Source organism: Argentina silus, assembly GCF_951799395.1.
Source record: "Argentina silus genome assembly, chromosome: 16".
NCBI lineage: Eukaryota > Metazoa > Chordata > Actinopteri > Argentiniformes > Argentinidae > Argentina > Argentina silus.
Genome location: NC_139670.1, coordinates 9,434,150 through 9,454,473, shown reverse-complemented (window position 1 = coordinate 9,454,473; position 20,324 = coordinate 9,434,150). Strand labels below are relative to the sequence as shown.

Here is a 20,324-nt window from a genome sequence, read left to right as displayed (position 1 = left end):
TTCCTAACTGGGTCCCATGCTTCACTCTAGCTTGTAGATACATGTAACAGCCCGTCTGTACAGTGTTACATAACAAATCCTTCCCAGATCATACATCACTTCACACTGTGGTTAAGTCACATTCATCTGATACAATCTACTCAGTGTCGCACCCTGACAGGTCATTGGGAGGATATAGTGTTATGAAGGAAGTGGCCATAATGGGTTTGAGAAGTGACCTAATTCTATCTGTCGTTTCGTTGTTGCTGGTGGCAGTGGCCCAGGGACCTGCCTGTCCCCGTAATGACTTTAGATTACACACACACACACACGCACACACACACACGCAGACACGCACACACACACACACACACACACACACACACACACACACACACACACACACACACACACACACATACACACACACACACACACACAGACACACACACACACACACACACAACTCTATCCCCATCACCCTCCCTCCCTCCCTCCCTCCCTCCCTCCCTCCCTCCCTCCCTCCCTCCCTCCCACTCCAGCTGAAACCACAGCTGTGGTCAGTCACTCATTTACAAGCTCTCAGTGTGTTGACTCCCTCGCCTTCGGTCATGTTATAAAGCCAGATGGTGGTCTCATAGTCCCTTTCCTGCGCTTAAACATGGTGAGGCCATTGCCCTCGGAGACACACACAGTTGATGAAATCCAGTGTGTCTTCTTAAAAAGTACTTTGACGTGCCCTCAGGGAGTTCATAACTCTTCATTCGGCTTATTGAATTGTCTGTCATAAAACCTGTGAAGATACTGAAGAGTAGAAATAGATACTGTTCGTTCAAGTGCAGTGTTTTCTGGCTGGCAATGTCTATCCTCGATAGAGGATCCATATTGGATTACTTTCATTGCTATGGAAAAGATCATCCAGGTCAGATAGAGTGAGGCAATGCTAAATGTTTAATGCCGTTAGCAAGTTGTAGATTTATGAGAGTTGTAGATCTATTCAGCACACTTTTCATGGACACATGGTGCAAATGTGTATAACATGTTGGTTACAGGGCTTGTACACAGAGAAGTTTAACAAGGCTTAGCAAGGGCAGCCACTTAAAATGACCTTCCTGTGAGTATAGTGTTTATGAGTGCCCATGTAGCCCTATGCTTGGCTTGGCCCTATGCTTGGCCCTATGCTTGGCATGCCCTTACTCTCCCCTCTCCTATTGGCTGAGGCTGAGCCATAGCCAATAGGTTCGTCCAGCTCCCAGGCCATGCAGAGGGACTCATCAGTCAGAGGAACACTCATTAAAGGCCAACTCCGGAACTGGCCCAAACCAAAAGCAGGCACTGAGCATGCTCCCTGTTCCCTGGCTGTGTGACGAGCTTCCAAGATGGCTGTGTACTCAGCGTTATTGCGTGACTTTATGTGATGTGAAGAGTTCAACTGTCAACATTCATGAAATCAGAGTTACGAAAATTCAGGACTGGTAAGGAACAACAGTTTTAAAAACGGTTTATTCCTTCTTAGAAATTGTCGTCAAAATCATATCAGAAAAAAATACAATTCAAGAACATATACAACAACAACAACAACAAAAACAACAACAACAAAACAGAACTAAAGTAACCTGTAACGCAGACGCCCTTTCCTGTCTCTATAACTGACAGACCAGGGTGGGTTTTTTTGACCAATGACATTAGTAGAGTATAAAAACAAATGTGATGACAATGTGATGACAGCCACAAACAGGAAGGGATCAGTTTCACTGACAATGGAGGAGTCTTTTAAATGCCTATATGACAAAACATACCGGTATACAATGCAAAAGGGTAGCAGAGGTACTAGAATATGGCTGTATTGCCCTGGACGCGTTTCAGTTCCCAGAGGACAAGGTGTGGGCCTCACAGGCCTCTGTAGGTGGGGGGGGCGGGGGAGGGGGGGAGAGAGACACTAGTAAGTACAGGTTCTAAAGTGGGCGTGGCTCCAGACACACCCTAAAAGGTCCGCGGTTTTGAACACTGAGAACCAGCCTCGTGGGAGGTCATGGGAGGTCAAGGGTCGATCTCGTCGGGGATGATGGAGAGGATGATGTCCTCGTTCCCTCGCCGGACCACCATCCGCAGCGTCTCATCCCTCTTGATGGAGCTGCTGACGTCGCTGGCTGAGGTGATGCGCTGGCCGTTGATGGTGATGATGACGTCACTCTCCTTCAGACCACCTCTGTTGAAGCGGAGAGAATATAGCGTGATAGGGACATGTACTACACACAAGTGTGTTTACTGTAAGATAGCAAAGACATCCCTGTGTTGTGTGCATCTGATAATATATAATAATATATAATACCTAGTATATGCCATTTAGCTGAAGATGGGGTCTCTTAACTCATACAAATAACCTCTTAAACACTTTAACCAAGACTCATCCTAAGGGGTGTGCACGTTATGGGGTCCCACTCCCATAGAACATGAATAGGGCCTCTTATAATTAAGAGGAGACAGCTTTCCCCATACAAAACATATGGGTTCATTTATGGTTTGAATGAACTTACAGAGGCAGTAAATCAACATTCTTCTTAGACACCGTGAGAAACTAAATCTGACCAAGGTCCTTCAAAAAGCTCAGACCCTAATGCAAGCCTTATTACCACAAAAACCCACCAGACAGAAAAGCCATTCATTTCCCTCTGTGGGAGACTGCAGTCTCAACACAAATTCTTTTATGTGGCCGCAAAAACTCAATGCATTCTGGGGGAGTGAGTAACTTAACTGGGCTGTCCTATCATGCTGGTTATGTGGTCATGAAATGCAAAAGTCTATTGGGACTGTATGAAGGCTGCTTCATTTTAAGAGTCGGGGACAATGAACTCCTAGCAGCCTTTATGAGGGAGAGACCTAGCCAATTCTGTTGTTGTGTGGGAGTCCTCAAGTACTTCTTTCCCTAATCCAAGGACACAGACTTTAACATTGGGAAATTCATGCTCCGCTGAGTCCAGGGCAGAGAAACAACCCCTAGCCCCTTCACACTTCTAGGCACTTGACTGGTGTATTGTGCGATCGGCGTTAACCAATTAGGCTGTTTGAGAGAAGCTTTGAATCCTAAGCAACAATGGTGGTGCTCATTTTGACTTTCTTGTCTTTTGCGGCTTTTGATAAGCCATAACTTCTCAGTGAAAACATTGTTTTTGGTCATTCATATCTGAGAGGATTGGAGAGGGGTTTATTCTGGACAGGGACAGGGTCATTAATTTTGTTTAGATGGACCACTTACGACGCTGCTGGTGTTTTTGGGATGACCTCGATGACGTACGCCCCTGAGGTGACATCAGGGAAGTCTAAGTGTCTCTCCTTGAGCTCCTTTGCAAGCCTGCAAAAACGGGAAAATTAGGAAAACATAATCAATATTGAATATGTATTTCAAATATCACCTTTATTATATCAACCTGTGACTTACGATGGAGTGAGAGTCATCATTCTGACACCGATGTATTTCTTCTTTGGGGCTGATTTGCCTACAGAAAGAAGAAGGTGAAGATCAGCGAAATAGCCCTGCATCCTAATCTGAAAGGCACTTCATAACTGATCTAACTAATCCCAAAGGCTGTGATGAGGGTTGGTAGACTTTGCAAGCAAGCTGTGACTAATAATTAATAATCTTCTTACTCTGAGAACCATAGGCTGTACCTTTAGCCTGCCTGTCGTGAGACTCTGCCAGAAACTGTCGGATCTTGTCTGAGGGGATAGCGAAAGAGATGCCTGCTGTCACCTTCAGAGTGTTAATCCCAATCACCTCTCCGTCCTGCAGGGAACACACACACACACACACACACACACACACACACACACACACACACAGACGCACACGCACACACACACACGCACACACCCTGGTAAACACCCGCACTCACACTATCACTCTGACCATCTGCTCTTAAAGTACGGTCTCACTCCCAGTATAACAGTTCATTCTGTTCCCTCAACATACACTAATGTAATAAATCCCATGTTTTCCAATAAAATGTAACCAACTCTGTTTTTGAGGTTACATACGTTTTCGCTTATTGTAATAATTGTAATCATTTTCAGCTGCTTGCCAAGCTATATATACGGCTTCATATGTTCTTATCGGCTCAATGTGGCATTGTGATGTAATACAGGCAAGCTGGTAGAGGTAGACGTTGGAGGACGGGCACATTGTAATGCATGGAATGGAATGATTCCGTTCCGTGCATTACAATGAGCCCTCCGATATCGACCTCCACCAGCCTCCACTGATGTTATGTACTCTTACCAGGTTCACCAGAGGTCCGCCTGAGTTTCCGTACTGTAAGACAACAACAGTGAAGTTAGTTGGGACATCAGAGGACACATCTAGAATTCCAGTAACAGGGGAGATAAGGAAGAGCTACTGTGGCTTCTGCCACAACTAAATGCCTCTGCTCTGCTGATAAGGATCCAGAAAGAAAGATGCATCTGGCCCCAGAAATAAAGTGTGAAGTGTGTGGCGGGGCGCTTCTGGTTTATACTGTACTGTACCCTCAATGCAAGCATCGGCTTGTGTGCATTCCAAGTCACTGTGTGATAAAGAAAGAAAGACAGACAGAGAAAGAGAGAGATGGAGAGAGAGAGGGAGAGAGAGAGAGAGAGAGAGAGAGAGAGAGAGAGAGAGAGAGAGAGAGAGAGAGTGTGTGTGTGTATGTGTGTGTGTGTGTGTGTCAGTGTCACACTCACGTTGATGATAGCGTCTGTCTGGATGTAGTCCATGTCAGAGTTACGCAGGCCCAGCTCCTTGCCTCCTCTCTGGGTAGTACTAACGATGCCGGTGGTGACGGTGTTCTGCAGGGAGAAGGGACTGCCGATGGCCACCACAAACTCCCCGGGCCGCAGGTCTGCAGAACGACCCAGCAGCAGCACTGGCAGCTTCATCTGGACCAGGGACAGGAGCAGGAAAGATGATCAGATACACTGTTTGATCACATAACTGTTGAGTTCAAGAGACACACTGTACACTCCAAAAGGGTTCCTCTGTGGAATGGGTTATACATGGAACCCACAGGGACAGCCAAAGGACCCAGGTACCACCTTTTTTTTCCAAGAGTGTAGAATGTTCAATATGGCCAGACGCATAAGGTAAGTTGTATCCAACCAGACAACAGTAGATCAGTAGATCACTTGTCAGACATGGAGGGAATTCATAGGCAAAAATAGTACAGACTCCACTTGACAAGCGACTTACAGTATGTGGGGGAGAGAGATAGGGGAGGGGGGGCGGGGGGGGGGGGCAACATATTGTGGACCTTGTGCTAAATACAGTATTGCCACACATCCAACATCAAAGGTTTCATTGATATATTGAAAGGAAGTGATGATGACCCCTGAAGCATGTGCCATCCTGTCTGCATGCTCTGCATACTGTACAGGAGGTAAGATCGCTGTGAAAACACACAAGGACTTGTTCTAAGAATGTTCCTTCCATCTATCTCAACCAGGTTACATAATCTACGTCACAAAATGCATCAGAAAGAACAATCAATGACAGGAGTGTGGCTAAAGTATATGCTTGGGTCCATAAGTGTATAGTGTATTCTGTGTGGACTAGGCCAAGGCCTGGAATTAATCATAGCCAAAGTTGAGCGGATCAGGATGTGTCTATGGGAGCATTTGGGAAGAAGAACCATTGGCTCTGGCCTACAGTGCTCCAGGCATCCAGATATGAGACAGGAATAGCAGCCCGTTCCCCAACAGACAGACTAGAGTACTCTACCAGATGGCCAGGACGTAGGATGTACGGATGTGTTCCAGAGAGAGGGTCAGGTGTATGGAAGAGCTGACGGTGGCTCAGTGGAACATGTCTGGAATGAGCCATCCAGCAGTCAGCAGGCTGTCTGTCATACTCAGTAAACTGACACACAGTCACTGCTGGGTATGCAGGAGAATGCTTGGTTTACATACACTTATTGGGACACACACACACACACACACACACACACACACACACACACACACACACACACACACACACACACACACACACACACACACACACACACACTCCTCTGCAACCCATCTTAGCTGGCTATCATACACACGTCTAGAATCTGAGCTTCCTTTGGGATCCTCCCAACGGATGCGGCTATCATTTGATCCAGATTCCATTTCCTAACATTTCTAAGCACATCGCCAGAGAAGCCTTTAGAGTTCATTATTAGTGTTACATATCACTGTGAAAGCCCGGAATAAATCTTCAGGTAGGACCTACTGTATGCCAACTGCACGGTCCAGGCCACTGGCACTGATTCCTAGATTGAAAAGATGTCTCATTTAGGATTCTATAATCTCACCATCCTGAGACAACAACTAACATATTGTACTGTAAGCTATGTCTGCTGCCTCTGGAGGCTTGGTGTTGCAGTATCTGTTGTATCGCCCCAGTCTGGTCAGATAAGGGCAGTGAGTTACAGTAGGTGGCTTAGTCTGCTCCAGGCAGGCAGGTCCTCACAGGGACAGCCAGTGTTTTGCATTCCAGAGTGTTCTGTCTCTCCAGCAACAACAACAAGTCTGTCTGTTTGCCCCTCACCATCCACTACAGACAGCTGCTCTCTGGCTGTGAAGGAAGCAACCCACCCCCCTAGCTGTCTACGCCCCCCCCCCCCCCGCCCCCCCCCCCCCCCCCCCTCCTCACCCAGCTCCATAGCTGAACACCTCTTCCACTCCCGAGTCCCTACAACAGCCCAGTACTGCAATCCCCATAATGTCCCAGCCGGAAGGGCAGCAAGCACCTCACACCTGAATTACATAGTGACTCTATTAACTCCCACAGAGCAGTGTTAAAGACCCTGGACCTCCTCCTCTTTGTAAACATCCCATAAACATCCTCTCTGTTCTGTAAGTACATAATAAGCTTGGAAAAATAACTTAACTGCTGCGGTTGCGAGACGCAAGTACCATCGGTCACTATTTGACCACACACGGGAGGCCTTCAAGGTGAGGGGGAGACTAATTTAAGTCCTACACTCAATTTGTACTATAGGCCTCTGACACCTGTTTATGACTCTTACTGTAAGTCGTTGTGTTGGTGACAAAATCAGGTCAGCGTTTATTTCAGGAGAAAACAGCAGCTACAGTATGCAGGTGTTTGGTTTCTGCAGGGATGCAGAGCAGTGAAACTGTACCCCAGCGTTGTCTGTCCTTGAGTGTAGATCGAAGTAACAGGACGCCGGCATCAGCGCCACACCTCCGCAGCTTTCCCAAACGTTTTCCTTGACTTTCCATTGAGTGGTCAGGTAGTGTGAATGAGTGTTAACAGCTGAAAGCTGTGGAATGGTGATTGTATTTGCCTTTGGGAATGTTCAGTCCGTCAGGGGTGTGTGTCAGACATGGGAGCTGTCTGCAGGAAGGGAGCCGCTACAGTAGTCAAGGCTGCCACTGTTTCTGCAAGAGTGATTGACGAGGCACCTGTTGATATGTGTGTGTGTGTGTGTGTGTGTGTGTGTGTGTGTGCGTGCGTGTTCACTTTTATTAACAGATTAAGCCTAGTCTTGGACTAAATAACATTTTCAATAGAAAATATCCATTGAAGATTAATTTACTGTAGTCTATGACTAGGCTTAGTCCAGGAAACCATCCTTAAGTGTCATGTTTGAAAAGATTCATTAATAAAGTTGTTACTACATTGAAAATACGCTTGTTGACCCTATTTTGACCCTACATGCACAGATCACCACTGAATGATGTCACAATGGCACCTTACTTGGGGTACCAATGTGACATCTACCTCTAACAACTATTAAGATGTCATGTGCTACTACAGACATACATGTGAAGTTTTCAGAGTTTTCAGACACATCACTAGTTGCTTGCTCAAAGCCACACTCTATAACTTTCTCTGATTACATAGAGTAGCAATTCTTTGTTTTTATACATTTAAGACATACGTATAGACCTTGCTATGGGTCAAACCCAAAGTGAAGTGGAGAGACCTCAGAAGGAGGTTAAGGAGCCTAAAGGAACGAAAAAAAGAAGCAGAGTGGACAGACAGCTGTGGTAGTTCTTCAACTGCTCACCCTGTTAATCTGCTGCGGAGGCAAAACTGCAGAGAAAAGGTTTACCTCCTCTGAGGATCAATTTTCTGATGACGACTCTGACACCAGTAAGTGCTATGAGCAGTCTTTTGTTCACCATGTATAGATACAAATAAAAATGGCTCTGTTCACAAGATACTAGGCCTACATTTTGTATCTGATGGAAATGATTGCAAATCTACAGACACTGATAAAGATAAAAAGGTAAAAGGAAAAAGACACCATCCAGGCAGGACAAGAGGCAAAGGAGCGAGGTCACCCCAGGTCCCTGAGCCCCATAAACCAACACCTGAGAAGGACCCTGCTCACCCAAAACCAACACCTGAGAAGGACCCTGCTCACCCAAAACCAACTTCTGTAAGCTCACATTACCAAACATACTGGACTATACTGTCACTGTCTTTGAGCAAACATCCCATCTGACTAATGTGTTCTCATACTTCTACAGCAAAGGCCAAGATCTGCCAGATCTCTGCGGGTGAGAACTCCCGTTAAGGAGATCATCCATAGGCCTGATTCAGCCCCGGTGAGGCCCTCATTCTTACTCTAACTATGTGGATGCTGGGAACAGATATCTAGAGATAACTGTGTCTGTTCCTCTGACCTCAACTCAACCACCTCTCTCTTCATCCTAACCTCAACTCAACCACCTCTCTCTTCATACTGACAGGCATCAATCTACCAGACCTCCTTGACCAGGAATCCAGTCCTGCTGCAGACAGACTGGCAGCTGCCCGGTGTGCCAGACCTGCCACCCATGATCCATAAAAACCCTGACTCAAACAGACACTACCCTGGCTGAGACCACCACCAAGTCACAGTGGGAACTCCCTGTCTAAAAATTATGAAGCTATAAATAAAGCCTCTACCGTTGTAATTCTATCTTTGTGTTTGCTCACCCATTGTGGTTATCATGATACCTTTTCATGACTTCATAAGCTGATTCATATAAGCTCTGATAAGAACATGGAATAATAGCTCAAGATAATACTGGTGCATTATAACTCAACCTTTTGAGAGGAGCATCATTGAGGGGAACAGCATTGAAATAAAGATCAGGTAAAACTTAGAATGTAATTGTAATTTGTAGTTTACAAAACCTTTGAATATGGACTGAGCAGACAGACCACCAAGAGAGTCAGTGTGGAGTCATTATGGCAACTGCTGCTTGCCAGATTAATTCAGCCTTAAAGTACACTGACATATCATTGAGGATGGTGATTCCAAAACATCCTGCCAACAAAAGTTACAAGTTTTACTACCAATTCACGAATGCCAATTAGTCAAATTTGTTGCAAGCATACAAAAGAGAAAAGAGTACATTTGCTAAAGCAGCTTGTGTTTCCATCAGAGTTGAACAACAACACTATAAAAATATTAACACGCTTGTGTACACCCTGTTTCTCCAGGTTTATGAGACTATTCTCAAGGCCAATCAAACATACTAATGGAAAACCCCTCTTGCTACCGCTTCAGCATCCTGCCAGGAAAGACAGCACCTAAGTATTCCTCCCTATTAATTACCCATAGCCATGACGCACGTTAACACACACACACACACACACACACACACACACACACACACACACACACACACACACACACACACACACACACACACACACACACACACACACACACACACACACACAAACACAAACACAAACACACACACACATACATACATACATACTGATTCTGTATTGTCCAGTGGAGACCATTGATTTATCCACCACCACATTTGAGTGCACTCTGTCCCTATAGTGTGTGTGTGTGTGTGTGTGTGTGTGTGTGTGTGTGTGTGTGTGTGTGTGTGTGTGTGCATTCTGGCATTCAAACACAGAATTAGACAACACTTCATGTTGAAATGAAGTGGATTACCTCTCTAACCGTGACCCTAACCCTAAAGGCCAACAGTACAGTATTGGAAATGACAAAATAATTGCTGAGGAAGCATCTATCTGGACCTAAATGTTACTAACCAATATTACCATATGTAACATCTTCAGCCTCTCTCGAAATGGTTTGGCCAAACAAAATGAATTTGCTAAAATTGCTGTCTCTCCACAATCATCCTGACTCCACATGATAGCTTTGTGGCTGGCTGGACATGTTCCTACGGGGTCATCCAAGTCCAGATGTTTTTCTCTCTGAGGAAAACCATATGAGAAAATAAGCTAACTTGGAAAAAAACGGGGCCATTGGACTTGTGTCAGACTGTTTTGGTTGGCTACAGCATATCCTTTTTGGCATGGTGTGGTCGCAGGGATGAGCCTCTGAAATGATTCACCATTTCCCCACTCACTCTCTGTGCCTTGTTACGGTTGAAAAAGGGGGAGTGAGAGATAATGACAAACTCACGCAAGCACACATGCAGGTCTGGGCTCCTTTCTCGGAGATCTGAGTCTGACTCAGCGGTACTACGTGTTAGTGAATAGGACTCCACTTATCATGTCACTTTCATTTCAATCATCAAGAGAAGCAGCAAATCCCAGAGATTTTCCAGACCTGTTCTATGTCTCAGTAGGAGTACCAATCAACACACTCCAATGACCTAATGCAGTGCAGAGTTTGGGACTGCCTGGAACATGTACTGGGCTTACAGGATATCTTTCATGTACGTTCCACACCAGCGAGCATGACTCTCCCTCTTGTCTACAGACAGACTACCACAGTTTACATTCCTCCATTGAATGACACATGTTATAAATGTACTGTTAAGTCACAGAGCTCTCAGGCTTTGACCTACTTTGTTGAGAACTCTATCCAAGCGTCATGGCGAGAGGTAGGACTCCTCCACACGAGACGGGCAAGACTGAACCTCTGAAGGAATGCTCAGAGAAAGCAAGACAGTTTAACTGAGTGACGACTGCACGGCATCTATGCCAGCGCCTCCGCTCAGAAATTCCATCTGTCTTTGTACTCCTGTTTGATTGGCACAAATCGACGGTGTGTATAAAACCGCAGGTATTCAGGACGCAGCGCACCTACAGGCTTGCTCTGTGGTTCAGATTAGTCATGGAACACGGAGATAGAACGTGGCAGAGAAAAGGACAAACATCTGCGGGATTAGAACAAGATGGTGGAGTTTCCCAGCTGTTTACCTGACCGTTGTTTACTTACTATGCGCTGTTTGGATTCTGTTTATGTACTGTTTGGCCACCGTCTGTGAAGGAGTTGAGTCTCTCTCTGACAGTTGAGTTGAGTCATGGGGAAGGTTTACTGTACATAAGTTTGTACTTATGACAAGTCTTATAATGCATTACAACGGCATCATACTGAATTATACCATAGCCTACCTGTTGGCTTTGAAAAGTGTTACCATTTCTTTATTCCTTTTATAGGCTTTATAGTGTTAACTCCAACATGGAGGACGGATTAAGGCAGCAGCTCCTCATGAACATTAATATATGCATTAATTCATGAACATTAATGCATACAGGACTCTACCCTCAATCTGCATAACACACGCTGCCAGGATCTACCCCCCAGGGTAGAGGACATCTGAGTCTTCAAAGACGTCAATAAACACAGGATCTGGTTCACCCAAGGCTGTTTCAGAGGGAATCAGAGATGGGTATTTCTATAGATTTAAAGCAGCAGCATCCAACGTGTATGGCTTCACAGGAATCTCAAGGCTATTGATATAGTGGTAAGTGGGCTAATGCCCTCCAGATTCAGGCCCTGAACAGATGGGATCTTATCCTTCAGGGTATATGAAATATTGCCCCCAGGAAATATACTGTAGAGTTATAGGGGGGTGACACAGAAGTTCAGCTAAGTTCCCCACTTCCCTTTCAATGGCTTTTCTTTGTACAGCGTATGATCTATCAATAGGCATGTAAACAATGTTGACAATGGATGCTAATGGTTGCAGTGAATCCCTTCATCCAAGCTTGACAGCATTCAGAGAAGAGAATGGTCCTTTGTACCCATAGAATCAATGTTGGACAGCTACCAAAATCGAGAGCTCAATGGATGTGCTGAAAAAGCATACCACACAAAAACAAAGGATGGAGAGACATCCAAAACATTCAAGAAAGAGCAATGTTGGTCTAGTATCTTGCATAATACTATATTACTATAGAACTACTGTAGATTACAAGGTAGATGCTATATGGAAGGTCTGTGTTTTATGTAAACTGTCCTGAAATGACACAGCAAAGCAAATGGCAACATGAACCACATCAAACCCAGCGACCACTCAAGGAGAGAACCTCAAAAACAAAGCCTTCTCTTAGATGGAGTATAGAGTAAGCTATGATTAACCCTGGCGCTCCTGTGGTTTCAAAAATGATAACCCTTCAGAGGTGAGTCACCCCCATAGGAATTCACTTCGTGACATTTCGAGATGGACCCATTTCTCCCAACACAGTCTTTATGGTGTGATGTCCCTTGTTAAAGACAGCATTGCACTGGTTCTGCACTCACTGGAGATCTTATCAACATTACAGCAGCTACCAAATCTCCATCAGGGGAGGCTGGTGGAGGTAGAAATTGGAGGACAGGCTCATTGTAATGCACATGTGATTGCATTCCTCATTCCATCCGTGCATTACATTGAGCCCGTCTCCCCTGATACAGGACTGTACATGTATCCCAAACATGAGCAAATAGTCTGCTTATTAATAAGCTAAAACATATTTTCCCTGTGATATTATTATCTCCAGCCTATCCAACTCCACTTCCACTGTGGCCATGTATAAACTTGATGACTTGGCTTCCTCTGGCTGGACACTGCAGAGAATTATTTGAGGTCTAAAAAAAGAAAGATGTATCCCAAAAGCCAGGCAATCCTGGGATGATTATCACACAGTCAACCCCAAGCTCTGATAGATTATACTGTAGATCTTATCTTAAATAATGTAAAATACCAAGTTTAGTTTAGCTCATTAGGATCCCCATTAGTCACTGAATAGTCACCAAATAGTCACCCATTAGTCACCTAACAGTCAAGCCGACGCCTATAACAAGTGGTCCATCTCTCTACCCTGCACATGCTTAGAGGGAGTTTGTGTGTGTGTGTGTGTGTGTGTGTGTGTGTGTGTGTGTGTGTGTGTGTGTGTGTGTGTGTACCACTGCAGAGTTAGCAGAGTCAACAGAGGAAAGACTAGAGAAGTGTGCTGTGACCCAGAAGCAGGCAGAAAAGTCAGTCACAGAACTGTATAAGAGAAACAGACACAGTCCCTTCATTGTCAGCCTGCATCAGGTGGTTTCTCATTGAGGAAGACGTGGCCTGTAGCCTGTACAGACTCATCCTCTGACGCTATGGAATGAGGAGAAGCAGACACGATGGCACACGCACATAAATGCCTAGCAGGCGTACACCTGTCTCTTTGTCTGTGTGTCTGTCTGTCTGTCTGTCTGTGGTCTATCTGTCTGTCTGTCTGTCTGTCTGCCTGCATGCCTGCCTGCCTGCCTGCCTGCCTGCCTGTCTGTCTGTCTGTCTGTCTGTCTGTCTGTCTGTCTGCCTGCCTGCCTGCCTGCCTATCTGTTGTCTGCCTGCCTGCCTGCCTGCCTGCCTGCCTGCCTGCCTGCCTGCCTATCTGTTGTCTGGCTGTCTGTCTGGCTGTCTGTCTAGCTGTCTGTCTGGCTGTCTGAGAGCTCTGCTCTGCTCGGAGGACACTGGCTGCCGCCGTAGCCAAGTGGCACAAGCACAGACCTGCTACTGCCATTGCTCCATGACATCTTTCCCCTCTCAGTCCAAAACAGGCACAGTTAGACAACCTGTATAAATGGGGGTCATTCAGTCCTTGGTCTCAATGCTAAAGGCTCTCTCTGTTTCCAGGAGGGGGCTGGGTAAATTGACGATTTAATACGTTTTGACAATTCAGGTTGAAAGGGTCAGATAGTGTCTGGAACTTGCAGGCATTCATGATATAAGAGTGGTTAAACACGTGTGCATGGGCACACACAACGACTAGGCCATTCCCTGCATGTGGTGTCAGAATTGCATGGCCATGCCTCTATTGGCAGCCTCTTTCACAGGAGAGCAGTCTACGACTGGTTCACATACAGACAGAGGAACATTTTCCTTCCTGACACCAGAACAGCTGTTACCCTCAATTGGGTAATATTCCTCAGTAATAGCCAAGAGAGATTGCCAAGAAAAGTATAAGCATAAGAACAAAGTAAACTGAATCTAAATTTTGTACCATGAAGAAAGACCCTCCCCGCTGTTGAACTTTATTCACGTATCAGTTTTCATGATTCATCGTGTTCATTGCTGAGGTGCCCTATCTGAACTTTCCGACTGTGCTAAAATTAATGCAGCCCCATGGAATGTTTTGACAGCATTTTTCATGAAGGGATTTGCCCTTCATAAATAAATGAACAAAGTCTGTGTTGGCACATGAAAACAATCTGGGAGAAACAAATGTTATTTGTCTTCTCTTTTCACTATGTCCACTACTGCATTCCAGAAGGGCGGACAGAGAGAGAGAGAGAGAGAGAGAGAGACAGAGACAGAGACAGAGACAGAGACAGAGACAGAGACAGAGACAGAGACAAGCAGTAAGGGCGAGAGGTAGAGAGAAAGAGACGGGGGGGGGGGGGGGGGTTAAAGAGTAGGAGAAAGATAGAGAGAGTTTGGGTGAGAGAGAGAAGGAGAAGCCAGTCCTACCGGGGTGTCGATCTTAATTAATGCGATGTCGGCCTTCTCGTCCACGTCACTGATCTTGGCATCAAAGGTGGCGCCGCTCTTTAGCTCTACCTTCACCCGGTGCTTATTGGCCACCACGTGGGCGTTGGTCACGATGAGGCCATCCTCCGACACCACGAACCCTGAACCACTGGCCACCGCCACCTCCCTTTTAGAGAACACCATCCTGGGGAGAGGAGAGGAGAGGAGAGGAAAGGAGAGGAGAGGAGAGGAGAGGAGAGGAGAGGAGAAGAGAAGAGAGGATGAATAAGAGGGGAGGGGACTCCAAATACCTAATCCAACTCAACTGTAAACTAAATGGTACTTAGAACCATCTTGTCCTCATTTTTGCCTTTTCTTTACTTTTATTCAATAATCTCAATCATCATAATTTGAAACTCATCCTCAAAAATGTCATAGACTTTCTTAGCATTTCATAACGCTTGACATGTTACAAACTACAGTTTTGAGAGGTCCTTACTTGCGGTACAGTTCAATATGGACCACAGCTGGAGCGATCTTCTCCACCACATCAGCGATGAAGTTGTATCTGTGACGCAGGCTGTCTGGGTTCTCCTGGCCTGGAAGATATCCCCCAAAACACATGATTAGCCAATCAAATATAAACAAGGAAATGATGCCAGAGCATGTTCGGTGTTATCTTATTCTAAGCCAAACAAACATGAGAGAACCCTGCACACTGACCAGAATAACGTTGGTGGTGCGTACACCTCTTAAAGTCAATGCGCTCACTTTTGTTGCAATAATAAATTAAAAAGTGTATTCCATATTTTAAGAACGTTTTGCCCACATGGGCTTCATCAGTGTCATAGATGACTCTTATTCTACCACCAATCTGTATTCTGGAGGAAAAAACATCAAGTTGTTCCACTTAAACTAAACAGGTGTCCAGTGTACAGTATAGAAGGTATACAATGTTTACTCCATTTCTGAACACTGTATAAACATAGAAAGCAAGTTATATTTCTTCACGGATAAACATAAACAAAGGGAAGAGAATCAAGTCTCCTTCCTGAGGTAATAAAAACAAAGTGACTCATTTGGACCTTTTATAAGCATCGCTGTGCAACATTTTCTCTAACCTTGCGTAACCTTTGGTAAACATCTGCAATCACACCTTTTTTCATTGGTCATTTGTTATTCAGGCCCGCCCCTTGAGTCCATGTCGAGTCAGAATATCTGAACCAGGTGGTCCTCCCTCTAATAAATAGCACCTTCTCAACCTACCTCGCAAAACGATGAAGGAGATGTTGTAAAAACGCTCTCACACCAACTATGATAAAACATGGAGTTCTCTTTTATCTCCTGGCTTAGTTGGAATGTTCCACAGTTGGGCCAACTTCAGCTTGAACTCTTCCCTTCACTCCAAACACATAACACAACACTAAGGCCTTCAGACTGGATTCAAATCAAAAAATCTTATCGTGGTAGCATCTAGTGATACGACTCCTTTGACCTCTTTTCTGTTATCCACTAAATAGCTTTCTTAGTTCTTGTCTTTGATCTGTCCTAAGGATGGCAAGGCGAGCACAGAGAGGCAGATGGAAACATTCAGTGTAAGAGAATCAGATTATACACTCTAGGTGCTAAGTCCTAAACAGCTCGCCTTACAACGCCACATTACGTTCTGATAAGGTCTTCTGTGCCTATATTAAAACTGCCCCTCATGGTCCCCAAGCCAGGGCATCCTTTTCCTTCTGCATCATAGGTTGGCACCGTTGGTGTAGTCCCTGGCAGTATCGTGTTCAGACAGCAGGTTCTGTTCTGACAGGCCCATGTGTGTTTGTTTCATTAATACTGTCTGATCTCAGACTAAGGAGTTTCACAGACCCACAACAACCCAAAGCAGATGTGGTCTGCAATGGCTTCAGCTCAACCAGGCAATATACTGTATGTGAGCTGCATTTCAGTCTGCCCTGAAAAAAAAAAATCATTTTCATTAGAATTACCTTTCTGAAGTGTCCTAGGCCTAACCCTTGAGTTGAAGTGGGTGTGTGTGAAATTCAGAACTCTCCTCATGTCACTCAACCAGACTGTACTATCATCATGAGAAAATAAACAAATATGAACCTTTTCTCTCGTGTGTTGTGTTTGATGTAATTCGATGGTGATGACAGTACACTGACAATAGATGGAGTCAAGTCTAAACCACTTCATGCATACTATTTGGAACACTGTACACTAGCTTCTACCCATTCACAAGGTTTGGGGTAAATTAAGGGTGAGTCACCACCTTAGGACTCTCTGCTGACAGCGCTGTGTTAATCTTGTATCCATACCTGTCAATCACATACACATGGAACAAGTCGATTCACGAACAATTGGGATGACACCACACGGCTCAGAGACTAGATCTGGATCAGGAGAGGCTGGTGGAGGTAGAAATTGGAGGACGGGCTCATTGTAATGCATGGAATGGAATGAGGAATGGTATCAAACTTGTGTGTCCTCATTCCATTTCCAGCCTCCCCTGACCTGGATACATTTAGATCAAAAGTCATACAGTACAATCGATGGGATTCCAGATGCAGATGACATCATGCGATGTGTAAGATCATGTAATGGCCTTGACTGAGCCCTTCCAGATTTTTGTCTTGGCTGAAGCTGCTGGAAACCTCACAGAGCTCAATGCAATCTTCCTGTCCTTAGTTAGAGAACTAGGCTATTTTTGGGCCAGTGAGGTAAAACAAAGAAATAAAAATAAAAAACACGTCCCAAGGTGGGATAATAATCTGATACAGCATCAGTTCACAGAGGGCTCTGGTGGCTGGCTGGCACAGACTCCGCAGCTCTGATGTGGTGATGAATAAAATGACCCAAGCTTTACCGGTATGGATAGTGTGTTCACAGCTGCTGACAGCATTTGTGTTTGTGTGTGTGTGCGTGTGTGCGCGTGTGTGTGTGTGTGTGTGTGCGTGTGTGTGTTTCTAAATATTGCAAGTCAAATGCACTTTCATCACCTCTACCATGAAGCCAAGCATCACAGTCATAAAGAGTTCCGGACTCAGAAATAAAGCTGTTTGCTTATGTTGCATACAGCTGATACCCAAGACAGCCTGGCCTCATTTCAACAGGTTCTGACCCTGTTAAGATAACATAAATGTGATTAAAGAGGAAAAACATTAAGCTTAAAGTGCTCTAACCTGAGGTACTGAAGTGCTGAGTGCTGATGTTTACAGCTAACACTGTGCCAAGTCAAGTCTAACCATCAGCATGTGGACCACTGCCAGTCAGCTACATTCAACAAAGTCAACATAACAGAAAGGGGGAAGGAGATTACAGTCCTGATGGCACACAATCAATTAAAAACATTGATGTTAATTAACAAAAAATAAAAAAAATGTAGCTGTGATATGCGACGACAGATTGTCTTGATTGTGGAGTGCCTCCCCAACTCTTTACTCATCAATAACATCGCTCCATAAAATCATTTCTACTGCCATTTGAAACTACAGTATTTGCCAACATCCCCCTAACATCTGGCATGAGTCAAGCATACATTTAATCAACAACATATTTGCATGTACAGTATACTGATATCACTTGAACTTAAGAGAGCAGTGCTGGATAAGGCTGTCTGGGTGAACGAGTGCTGTTGGATGTGCTTCAGGGGAGGCTGGTGGAGGTACAAATCAGAGGAAGCCCGTCCAAATACACACCAAATACATCCACCCCTGATGTGCTTGTGAAATAGACACTTAACTGGCTCGAAGACTGGGGCCATACAAGAACAGATGCAATGAAGGGGTTTGTAACACACATTGGCTGCTGTACAGTACAACACATCAGCTTGACAACAGAATTGGTATTCAGGTCATGTGAGGATGTTTATGATGAGTTGAAAGTCAACCAAATCATGACATCATTGCACTGCAGACAAAATCACTGGATTAATGGCCATTCTTTCCATGTAGTCTATACACCTTAGCCATTTTTTGTTTTACACAGACAAATCTCACATGGTAAACTGCGACCTCTTTCAAGACAAACATGCAGTGATTTTGATCTATTAAATTATCAATACACACACACACACACACACACACACACACACACACACACACACACACACACATACCTTTCCCACATGCTCCTCTCTGTATGAAGATGACGGGGGGCTGCTGCAGCTTCAGTGCCCGGCTACTAACTCTCTTCAGTTCACAGAGGTTTCGGTAGGAGACTCCGTCACTACCGCACACCGGATCCGAACCTTTGCACACACACACGCCGCTTTTGCCTCGTCTCCTGATCGTGGCAGACACTCCAACTCCATCCATTATCGAGCACTCCATCCCATCTGCGCACTCAGGGTCGCCTAGCCTCCCCGTGCCGCCGCACATCTCTCCCTCGCCGGACGCACACACCGGGCAACAGTCGCATTGGTCAAGGATGTCGCCCGCCAGGCAGTCAGCCGGGATAGGGGGACACTGAGATTTGTCACATTTTTCTGGACAGCCGATAACATATCGCTTGGTTCTTGCCTCACAAACTAAAGGAGCGAGGAGAAAAACTGCGCAGAGGACGGAACAAAACATAGTTAAATAGCCTCTTAAACTTTCTAAAGTAATCTAAAACGATCTTCAAAGTCTTTGACGTTTCTTCAAGAAAATATAGATTTTATCTGCATAAATAATAAGTGCAAATGTATTTCAGCCGCTTTTCACTATGGTCAGCTTTGTTGATGTATCTCTGTCAGACAACACTGAAAATGCTGTAACTCTGTTCACGATCTACCGGAGCTTTTAAAGGCAACGGGACACGTTGCAGCCAATAAACAAGAATGCCAATTGGTTCACTCGTATGACGTATACTTAGGTACAGCCACAGCTCAATGGTACAGCTACTATAAGCCTCTCACTCCACCCCCACTGGACACAAATGTCACAGCATCAGAATGTGCCCCCTCCCCCCACACTCTAAACGTATGGATAGTATGCATATAAGAAATTGCGCATCTGTGTTCAATAGAAGGAAAAACACATGTCAAAAAGCAAATGCAATCACTGATGCTTGTACAGTCTTAAAGGGGAACTGGAGTGATTTTCATGGTTCTTTTTTTTTATTTTTTCGAGAACAAAGCGTGATTGGCGGTGAACTGTGTCATCCCGATTCACCGTGAGAAATGTTGAAGGTGCAACCTAAAACCAAAAAGGCTTCTCCAGCTGTCCCTGTAGGAGAGCCCTTTGAAACACTTTTTAGGTTCAAAAAAGGTACCAAAAAGGTTCACATGGAAACAAAAAGGGTATTTCTACACGGTAAGTTAAAGGGACACTTAACGATGTTTTAACCTCCAGCACACTACCAGTGTCTACATACACTCACCGGCAACTTTATTCGGTACACCTTGTTAGTACCGGGTTGGACCCCCTTTTGCCTTCAGAACTGCCTTAACTCTTTGTGGCATAGATTCAACAAGGTGCTGGAAACATTCCTCTGAGATTTTGGTCCATATTGACATGATAGCATCATTGCTGCAGAATGATGCGAATCTCCCGTTCCACCACATCCCAAAGGTGCTCTATTGGATTGAGATCTGGTGACTGTGGAGGCCATTGGAGTACAGTGAACCCATTGTCATGTTCTAGAAACCAGCTTGAGATGATGTGAGCTTTGTGACA

The 20,324-nt window shown here is 45.0% G+C and overlaps 1 protein-coding gene across 2 annotated transcripts; it reads right to left on the bottom strand.

The window, feature by feature from the left end:
* Positions 1-1,463: 1,463 nt before the first annotated feature.
* On the bottom strand, positions 1,464-19,403 carry htra1b (HtrA serine peptidase 1b). Of its 2 annotated transcripts, none has more exons than XM_083687188.1 (9): positions 18,785-19,403; positions 15,167-15,266; positions 14,668-14,872; positions 4,696-4,890; positions 4,256-4,288; positions 3,628-3,763; positions 3,419-3,476; positions 3,236-3,331; positions 1,464-2,188 (listed from the first exon to the last, which is right to left on the bottom strand). In XM_083687188.1, the coding sequence occupies exons 1-9, from the start codon at positions 19,239-19,241 to the stop codon at positions 2,020-2,022; spliced, it is 1,449 nt and encodes a 482-aa protein (XP_083543314.1). In that variant the 5' UTR covers positions 19,242-19,403; the 3' UTR covers positions 1,464-2,019. The 2 variants fall into 2 exon arrangements, with proteins under 2 accessions (XP_083543314.1, XP_083543315.1); XM_083687189.1 differs by having other exon boundaries at positions 3,649-3,763.
* Positions 19,404-20,324: the final 921 nt, after the last annotated feature.